This window comes from Trichechus manatus, unplaced genomic scaffold, assembly GCF_000243295.1.
Source record: "Trichechus manatus latirostris isolate Lorelei unplaced genomic scaffold, TriManLat1.0 scaffold00045, whole genome shotgun sequence".
NCBI classification, from domain to species: domain Eukaryota; kingdom Metazoa; phylum Chordata; class Mammalia; order Sirenia; family Trichechidae; genus Trichechus; species Trichechus manatus.
Genome location: NW_004443981.1, coordinates 3,413,068 through 3,423,581, shown reverse-complemented (window position 1 = coordinate 3,423,581; position 10,514 = coordinate 3,413,068). Strand labels below are relative to the sequence as shown.

Sequence of the window (10,514 nt, the reverse complement as noted above, 5' to 3'; positions counted from 1 at the left end):
GTATGAAGTATGAATCTAGGAAAATTGGAAGTCGTCAAAAGTGAAATGGAATGCATGAAGATCGATATCCTAGGCATTAGTGAGTTGAAATGGACTGGTATTGCCCATTTTGAATTGGACTGTCATATGTTCTACTATGCCGGGAATGACAGATTGAAGAGGAATGGCATCATGTTCATGATCAAAAAGAACATTTCAAGATCTATCCTGAAGTACAGTGCTGTCAGTGATAGGATAATTTCCACATGCCTACAAATAAGACCAATTTGTACAACTGTTATTGAACTTGACTCACCAACCACTAAGGCCAAGGCCAAAGATGAAGAAATTGAAGATTTTTACCAACTTCTGCAGACTGTAATTGATAAAATGTGCAATCAAGATGCATTGATAATAACTGGTGATTGGAATGTGAAAGTTGGAAATGAAGAAGGGTTGGTAGTTGGAAAATATGGCCTTGGTGATAGAAATGACTTTGGAGATCGCATGATAGAATTTTGCAATGCCAACAACTTCTTGTTGCAAATACCTTTTTTCAACAATATAAACGACGACTCATACACGTGGACCTCACCAGATGGAATACACAGGAATCAAATTGACTACAACTGTGGAAAAAGACGATGAAAAAGCTCAATATCATCAGTCAGAAACAAGGTCAGGGGCCAACTGTGGAACAGACTATCAGTTCCTCATATGCAAGTTGAAGTTGAAGAAAATTAGAACAAGTCTACGAGAGGTGAAGTATGACCTTGAGTATATCCCACCTGAATTTAGAGACCATCTCAAAAATAGATTTGACGCATTGAATGCTAATGATCAAAGACCAGATAAGTTGTAGAATGATATGAAGGGCATCAAACATGAAGAAAGCAAGAGGTCATTAAAAAGACGGGAAAGAAAGAAAAGACCAAAATGGATGTCAGAAGAGACCCTGAAACTTGCTCTTGAATGTAGACTGGCTAAAGCAAAAGGAAGAAATGATAAAGTAAGAGAGTTGAACAGAAGATTTCAAAGGGCAGCTCGATAAGACAAAGTAAAGTATTATAATGAAATGTGCAAAAGCCTGGAGATAGAAAACCAAAAGGGAAGAACATGCTTGGCATTTCTCAAGCCTAAAGAACTGAAGAAAAAATTCAAGCCCTGAATTGCAATATTGAAGGATTCATGAGGAAAATATTAAATGATGCAGGAAGCCTCAAAAGAAGATGGAAGGAATACACAGAGTCACTGTACCAAAAAGAATTGGTCAATGTTCAACCATTTCAGGAGGTAGCATATGATCAAGCACCGACGGTACTGAAGGAAAAAGTCCAAGCTGCACTGAAGGCACTGGTGAAAAACATTGACAGAATACTAATTGAGATATTTCAACAAATGGATGCAGCATTGGAAGCGCTCACTTGCCTGTGCCAAGAAATTTGGAAGACAGCTATCTGGACAACCAATTAGAAGAGATCCATATTTGTGCCAGTCCAAAGAAAGGAGATCCAACAGAATGCAGAAATTACTGACCAACATCATTAATATCTCATGCAAGTAAAATTTTGCTGTATATCATTCAAAAGCAGTTGTAGCAGTACATCAACAGGGAGCTGCCAGAAATTCAAGCTGGATTCAGAAGAGGATGTGGAAGGAGGGATATCCTTGCTGATGTCAGATGGATCATGGCTGAAAGCAGAGAATACCAGGAAGATGTTTACCTGTGTTTTATTGATTATGCAAAGGCATTCAACTATGTGGATCATAACAAATTATGGATAACATTTCAAAGAATAGGATTTCCAGAACACTTAATTGTGCTCATGAGGAACATGTACGTAGACCAAGAGGCAATCGTTCGAACAGAACGAGGGGATACTGTGTAGTTTAAAGTCAGGAAAGGTGTGCGTCAGGGTTGTATCCTTTCACCATACTTAATCAGTCTGTATGCTGAGCAGATAATTCGAGAAGCTGGACTGTATGAAGAAGAATGTGACATCAGGATTGGAGGAGGGCTCATTAACAACCTGCGGTATGCTGATGACACAACCTTACTTGCTGAAAGTGCAGAGGACTTGAAACACTTACTGATGAAGGTAAAAGACCTCAGCCTTCAGTATGGATTACATCTCAACATAAAACAAAAATCCTCACAGCTGGACCAGTAAGCAACATTATGATAAACAGAAAAGATTGAAGTTGTCAAGGATTTCATTTTACTTGGATCCACAATCAACGCCCATGGAAGCAATAGTCAAGAAATCAAACGTTGCATTGCATTGGGCAAATCTGCTGAGAATTGATGCCTTTGAATTGTGGTATTGGCAAAGCATATTGAATATACCATGGACTGCTGGAAGAATGAACAAATTTGTCTTGGAAGAAGTACAACCAGAATGCTCCTTAGAAGCAAGGATGGTGAGACTTCGTCTCACATAATTTGGACATGTTATCAGGAGGGACCAGGCCCTGGAGAAGGACACATGCTTGGTAAAATAGAGTCATTAAAAAAGAGGAAGACCCTCAATGAGATGGATTGTCACAGTGACTGCAACAATGGGCTCAAACAGAGCAATGATTGTGAGGATGGTGCAGGACCGGGCGGTGTTTTGTTCTGTTGTACATGGGGTCACTATGAGTTGGAATCAACTTGATGGCCCTCAAGATCAACAGAATGATTCTGCTCATTATAAATCATTCAAACTACAAAGATGGGAATTTAAAATTCTTGCAAATCCTGTTATTCAGAAACTCCTATTGTTTGCACTAACTGGTAATCATTCTAGACATTCTTGTAGTTAGACATACAGTGATCATACTCCTATCCAGTAGGATAACCACTAGCCACATGTAGCTTTTGACCACTTGAAATATGGCAGGTTCGACCTGAGATGTGCTGTAAGTGTAAAATACACACTGGATTTGGGAAACTTAATGTGAAAAAGGAGTCCTGGTTGCCTAGTGGTTAAGTGCTAGGCTGCTAACTGTGCTAACTGAAAGGTTGACAGTTCGAACCCACCGCTAGGGGTTTGGCAGCCTTGGTTTGACTGCTCGGAGGACTTTCAAAGGCTCCAGTTACAGCTTTCAGCCTTTGATGAACCTACCACCCAGAATCTTACCATGGGTTCTCAGTGGTTATTTTTTGAATTAATTTTTTTTTAAATTGTGCTTTAGGTGAAAGTTTACAGCTCAAGTTAATTTCTCATACAAAAATTTATATACATATTGTTATGTGACATTAATTGCTGTCCCTATAATGTGACAGCACACTCCCCCTTTACATCCTGAATTTCTTGTGTCCATTCAACCAGTTCCTGTCCCTCCTGCCTTCTCATCCTGCCTGCAGACAGGAGCCGCCCATTTGGTCTCATGTATCTGCTTGAGCTAAGAAGCACCCTCTTCACATGTATTATTTTATGTTTTATAGTCCAGTCTAATCTTTGTCTGAAGAGTAGTCTTCGGGAATGGTTTTAGTTCTGGGTTAACAGAGTGTCCGGGTTTGAGTTAATCTTAAATTACACAAATAATAGACAATTCTATTCTCCTTTCTAAGACAGAATGTTAAAGATAAAATTAAAGTCCATTTTGGCACCTAACCCAGCTGAGGTCCCCTCTCCTGCACACCAGAGTTAACTACTATCATTGGTGTGAGGTATATCCTTTAAGACCTTTTGAAACTGTTTTTATATTTTAGTAAAATTATATTCTGTCCCATCACAGAAAAGTAGACTGTACGTGGTGCATGAATTGTTCTAGGCTTATTCAGAACAGTCTGGGCGTATGGATTCCAAAGAGCTGCTCCTAGAGTGAGTTTTTTTTCCTAATTAACAAGCCAACATAGACATCAGCAAAGTTATAAGTGTAAGCAGTGTACTTTTAGGAGTAAAAACATGCAAACATTCCCAGATATTAGTGTTGGTATAGTTAGAAACAGAGTCCCTGGGTGGTACAAATGGTTAATGTGCTTGGCTATTAACTGTAAGATTGGAGGTTCAAGTCCACCCAGAGGCACATCGGAAGAAAAGCCTGGTGATCTGCTTCCAAAAAATCAGCCACTGAAAACTCCATGGAGCACAGTTCTACTCTGACACACATGGGGTCACCATGAGTCAGAGTCCACTGGACAGCAACTGGGTTTTATAGTTAGAAACATCCTAAGAATCTGACTGTATGGACATTCTACTAGCTCATCTCCATGTATGAGGGCATACAACACCAAAGTCCACTCTTAGAAAATACATAGTTTAAGGTTTTGTGTGTATTTTGTAAAGATCATACTGACTATATCATAAGACAGTTTTCTTTTTTTCTACTGAACTTGAGCTCTCTCTATGTTAATGTGTATCCATTCAGTAAATGTGTGGCAGAAATGACTGAATGCTTGAGCCGACAGCTGTTGGAGTACATGCGACTAGAACTTTTTTTTTTTTTTAAATTGTTGTGCTTTAAGTGAAAGTTTACAGTTCAAGTTAGTCTCATACAAAAATTTATGCATACATTGTTATGTGATCCTAGTTGCTTTCCCTATACTGTGACAACACACTCCTTCTTTCTACCCCGGATTTCCCGTGTCCATTCAACCAACTCCTGACCCTCTCTGCCTTCTCTTCTCACCTCCGGACAGGAGCTGCCCATTTCGACTAGAACAGTCTTTACTAATCAGTAGAATTCATGTAAGATGGTGCCTGCTTGGATCCCATGTACGGCTATGAAGTTCCAGGAGGGCCTTGCTGGGGGTCTGGAGCCTTAGGGTGTGGTGGTCCTGAGGTCCTTGGGGGAAGGGGTTCCTAGCACACAGACCAACCCTTGCCCCTGTTTATCTTCTTACTTTGTTTTTTGTAGATGACATGGCAGAACTCCTCCTTGGGGAGTCGAAGCTGGAGCAGTACTTGAAGGAACACCCTCTGCGGCAGGGGGCCAGTCCCCGAGGCCCCAGGCCCCAGCTGACCGAGGTCCGAAAGCATCTGACCGCTGCCCTGGATCGAGGGAACCTCAAGGTACCGTGGCCCTCTTGGCGGGGGTGGGCAAAGGGGAAGATGCTAGCACCCTCCTTCTCAGGCCAGTGTGTGGTTGCCATCCATCTTCCCATTACAGCGTGGAAGGATGCCCAAGGGCCAGCTGGGGGCGCTTGAGGGCATCTGCACTTTGCCGTAGTTTGTTAGGAGCAGGCCAGCTTGCTGGGTGACCACCTGAGGGAGCTTCAGGTCCAATGGGGTTTCTCTGATGAGCGTCTCCAGTGACACATTATCCTGAAAAATGACACTAATCTTTCCCAGGTGCTCGAGGCATTTGGCTCAGAGCTTAACCCAACACTTTCTCCCTCAGTAGAAGTAAAGAAGCGTCACTTAACATGCAATTTCCTGCCTGTAACATGCAGCTCAGCAGTGTACCAGGCTGCTCTGGCCCAGAATCGTGTAGGGTATTCATACTGGTGACGGCTGGCCTGGCACCTCAGTGTAGGAGGGAACCCAGCAGGGACCTTCCCTCTGTCTGAGCCTCGACCCTAATGCTCATGGCACAGGAAACCTTCCCCACCGCCCTTCTATTTATCTATTCTATACTCTAGTCTCACTGATACTCAGCTTTTCCTTCCCCTCTCACGTCTTTCCTTTCTTGCTTCTTTTTCATTTCCTTTTGCTTTGCCCCAGAGCGGTGTCTCCTTTGCTTGCCCTGTCCCCTCCTCCCCACCCCAGCTAACTCAAGCTTACTTGACTCTAGACGCTTCTGACCCCTGAAGTCCTGCTCTTACTGCCTTCTCAAAGTCACTGTCATTCAGGTAGCTGATGGCATCCCAGCCACTTCCTGGTCATCTTCTCTGGGGTCCTTTGTCTCCCCATATGTATCTCCTACTGAGGATGGGCAGTCTTTGGTTTGCTGTTTTTTTTAAAAATTTTATTGTGATGAAATATATATAACAAAAAGCGTGCCGTTTTAACCATTCTTTGATGAACTTTTGACACCCTGACTTCTTTTTCCTTTTAATCTTGATGACTTCTCTCTCGTTTTTCTTCTCTTCCCATATCAGAATCCTCTGGGGCTATTTCTTTGGTCCTGTCATCTGTTTGTGCATATTTCCCCAGAGATGCCATCTTTTCTTTGGCTTTACCTCTCATCTCTGTATTGGAAACCCGCACCAGCTCCCAGTTTGCTGTGTGACCCTGGGGCAGTCACTTCCCTCTCTGGAACTCAGTTTCTATAGGTTTGAATGGGGTGGGTTATTAGAGGGCTGAGCGCGGACCCTCCCAGTACCCGCATGTGAGCTTTCATTTTGAGACATCCTTCCTCTTTGTCATCTGGCCACCTCCCTGGCCCTATCACAACTGGGAGCTTAGGCAACATTTGAATAAGTTAGTATCTATCTTGGAGCCCTGGTGGCACAGTAGTTAAGAGCTCAGCTGCTAACAAAAAAGGTCAGCAGTATGAATCCACCAGCTGCTCTTTGGAAACCCTATGGGGCAGCTCTGCTCTGTCCTATAGGGTGGCTATGAGTTGGAATCAACTCGACAGCAGTAGGTTTGGTGTTTTGGTTTAGTGACTGTCATGACAACCCCACGTGCTATGCTACAGAGCAGAACTGCTCCATAGGGTTTTCTTGGCTGTAAACTCTACTGAAGCAGATCTCCAGGCCTTTTTCCCTGGTGCTGCTTTGTGGGTTCAGACCACCAACCTTTAGGTTAGTAGTCATGAGCAAACTGTTTGTGCCACCCAGGGACTTGGGGTCACCATGAGTCAGAATTGACTTGATGGCAATGGGTTTGGTATTTTTTCGTTTAGTGGCTGTCAGTTATATAGCCATAGGCTTCTGGAAACCCTGACAGAGAGCCGCCTTTCACAGTGGGCTCTGTGTATGTCTGTCTCCACTGGACACAGCTCCAGGTCCCTGAGAGGTCAGCTTGACAGTATCTCTTTAACAGAGGAAGCCCAGGGTCTTAGGGAGGTGGTGCTGCATTTGGGGCTTTAAAAACCAAGTCTTCTCCCCTTTCCTGCTGCCTTTCTTTCAAAGGGCTGTGTCACAACTTTGTTCCAAGGTGGGGAACAGTTGTCTCCATATCAACTGTTCTTAACCAAGGGGCGTTAAAAAAAAAAAAAAATGAAGTGGGGTGGCATCTGACCTCCTCTCTGTTCACAAGGGAGAAGGAGAATTAAGATCAGCAGCCCAAGGCTGATTCCTGTGAGGCAGAGGTCAGACACGCCTCCTCTCTCTGCCATCTTTACCATTTCTGACACTAACCATCCCTCTCACGGCACTCTCTACTTCTCTGCTTGGTTCGATAATTCATTGCAATGGCCACATAGAACTCGCAGACCATACTCACAATTATGGGGTTATTAGCGAAGTAACAGGTTACATTAGGCTCAGGAACACTCAGGATACAGTTCTTCCATTAGGACAGCCTCTTTTCAGCTGTGCTTGCAGGCATATCACTCTCTGGCCCTAGGCCTCTGCTTTGCTGAGGTTGAGTGTTGCAAAGCTCTTTTAGCCCCTGCCAGTAAGTGCCCAGAGGCACCCTACTCTGCCAGTAAGCCTTGGACCAAAGGCACTCAGCTTTCCTCACTCTGTGGGCTGGGAAGCCCACTGCACAGTCTCCTGCTGATCTCTCCTGCTACCACTTTTCGCTGTCTGCAGGGTTACGGCTCGCTTTCTGTCTCCTGAGTCCAGGAGCTTCTCAATGCAGGGATCCCAGGTCCAAAGGACACGCTTTCTGCTCCTGGTTGTTCTTCCTTGGTGGTGGTGGGATCCTCTCTTTCCTGCCTCTTGGATGGCTCATTTCAAGCCCAGCTGGATGGCAAATCTGACCAATCCCCTTGAGAAAGGCCACACAGAAGTGATCTATCGCACCACAGGGGGGTTCTGACGACACTGGTGGGTCTTGATCGGCTGTAGTGGGTGGAGGTACAGTGGGCACATAGGGTCACAGCTCCCAGTGATGGACAGGCAAACGCAGGTGTCCTGCTGTGCAGGTGTGACTGTGTGAAGGGGAGAAAGGTTGAAGATCACTGCTCCAGGCCTGTCGTCTAGCTAGTTTCTTTCCGACTTCTCACCCTGTTACCTTCATCTTGAAAAATGAAACTTTTCTTTCTCCAGATGCTGATAGATTTCATTTCTTCACCCCTTTTGTTCGTCATCCACTCTAACTCAGTGCCGTGCAAAGAACATTGAATTTAAAGTTAGCATTGCTGAGTTCGAGTCTAGTTTTGGGCTTCTAAGCTGTGTGACCTTGGGAAGTTACTTACCCGCTCTGAACTTCCTGCTTCTCATCTATGAGTCTGCTTAGCTCAGGGTTGTTCTGAGGCTCCAGTATGGAAGTCCCTTCAAAACTATACAGTACTAGATCTGTGTCATTTCTTTTTTTTTTTTTAACTGGTTCTACCTAGGGAATGTGTCTCCTGTTGCCATTTCTTAGTTTCCTCATAAAAATGGTTCCAGAGTCGCACAGCTTTTGCATGAGTGTACCACCCCACTCATATGAGTTAATATGAGATGTCCTCTTTTTTTCTCAAACGTTTTTCATTTTGTTGTCATTGTTCAGAATATATACAGCAAAACATACACCAGTTCAATAGTTTCTACATGTTACCATTTAATGATATTGAATACATCCTTCTAGTTGTGCAACAATTCTCACCTTCCTTTTCTGAGTTTTTCCTCCCTCCGTTCACATAAACTCTGCTCCTAAGGTTCCTATCTAATCTTCTGAGTTGCTGTTGTCAATTTGATCCCATTTAGATAGTTCTTAAAAGAGCATAATGCTCAAGGCAGACTTTTTTTCACTAGTTAAGCTAAACTATTGTTAGTTTTAAGACTTCAGGGAATATTTTGGTTTAAGGTTTAAAGATTATCTGAGGGCAGTAGTTTCAGGGATTCAGCCAACCTTCATGGCTCCAGGAGGTCTGGAGTTTATGAGAATTTGAAATTCTGTTCTATATTTTCCCTCTTTTGATCAGGATTCTTTTATAGAATCTTGATAAAAATGTTCAGTTATAGTAACCAGGCACCATCCAGTTCTGGTCTCATGGCACAGGAGGCAGTTGTTCATGGAGGCGATTAGCCACACATTCCATTTCCTCCTCTTGTTCCTGACTCTCCTTCTTCTTCTGTTGTTCCAGGCAAGTAGAGACCAATTGTTGTGCCTTGGATGGCCATTTGCAAGCTTTCAGTACCCCAAGCACTATACAATGAACTAGGAGGCAGAACAGGTGTCCTCTTTTCTTGACCTTAGGTCCAACATGTCTCCCAGCTGGGAGCTTGCTAAAGCCCCATGCAAACATAGGTGCCCACAAAACACAAATGAATTGAGCTGGACAGACCAGAGTAAGCTAGCGGTGTGGCGTGGGAGAAAGAACCCCGGACTAGGAGTCAGGTGACCTGGTTTCTGATTCAAGTCAAGAAAATCATGCTTCTCATGGGCAAGGCAGCTGTGGGCACCATGTTGGTGCAACCCCCCCACAGCGCAGGCAGCCCAGGGGCCTTCGCCAAGCAGTTTTCTTCCCTGAATGATGCTGTAATTGGACTCACGTAGCCAGGTTCTCCAAGTGCACCTGTTCTGTGCCTCTAGACTTCTCATTTTCTTCAAGCTCCTGCTTATTTTCCATCTGACCCTTCAGTTTGCTTTTAAGCCAGTGGTTCTCAGATGCTGGAGAGCTTGGGGAAGCAGAGAAGATGCAGCAGAATCTCCTATGAAGCCTTTTCCAAATACCCAAGGCTGGCTTGTCCCCAATCCTGGCAGAGAACGCTTGTGGTGGGTGCTGTTTTTCATACCTCTTCTTAAGTCTGCTTTGATTTCTCTGCTTCCAAATAGAATTCTAATTTCTTGCATTGGTTCCTTGCCCTCGAGCCTCTGGGTAGCTTGATCCTCTGATCATGGCCAAAGTGTATAAAACCTTTTTCTCCCTTTGGTCCTCTCTGTCCATTTCACCATCCTCTCCAGTGGTGCCTCTTGCCCCTGCTCCCTTTCAGGAAATGCTCAGAAGCCGACCACCTTGGCTGAAACCGCTGCTTTGCCATGCTCTCGCTGGTCACCTGGCCTTTTCCCCCTCCCTGCCAAAGCTGTAGATTGCAGAGTAGTGCAGCTTCATGCTTGCTTCTGGAAGCTGGAAGATGTAGCCTTGAATAGCCTCAGTTTCAAGGAGCAGGCCCGAGTCAGGGTGATATATCTGTTTCCTTATATAGATGGCTGCATCCACTCTTCTTTCTCCAGCTGAGAAGGGCTGGGGGAGGGAGAAGGGCAGAGGCTGAGGCTGGTGAGGGTGGGCTGGGGAAGCAGACGGCTCCTGACTGGAGATGAGAGGGAGGAGAGCCGTCAGAGGACTGGTACAGCCTGGGCCTCTGGGGAGGGGACCAGAGCTCAGTAACCTCAGCTTAACAGGCTGCAACAGCTCCGAAATAAAGCACCTCCTGATATTTGCACCAATTTAGAAAGGCCTCTCTCCTTGGGTTATTTGGACTACAGCCTTGCGGGGCACCCCCAGGGCAGTAGGCAGCACCCCCCAGCATGGTCAGTGGCAGCTTTCTCTTTTTGAGGTGAATATTT

The 10,514-nt window shown here is 44.6% G+C and overlaps 1 protein-coding gene across 1 annotated transcript in view; it reads left to right on the top strand.

The window, feature by feature from the left end:
- Positions 1-4,827: 4,827 nt before the first annotated feature.
- The window catches only part of TTC7B (tetratricopeptide repeat domain 7B), a 271,431-nt gene continuing 265,744 nt past the window's right edge, over positions 4,828-10,514 (top strand). Inside the window, exon 1 of the mRNA XM_023731656.1 lies at positions 4,828-4,979. Coding sequence (XP_023587424.1) covers positions 4,830-4,979 — 150 coding nt within the window. The 5' untranslated portion in view covers positions 4,828-4,829. The remainder of the gene's footprint in view (positions 4,980-10,514) is intronic.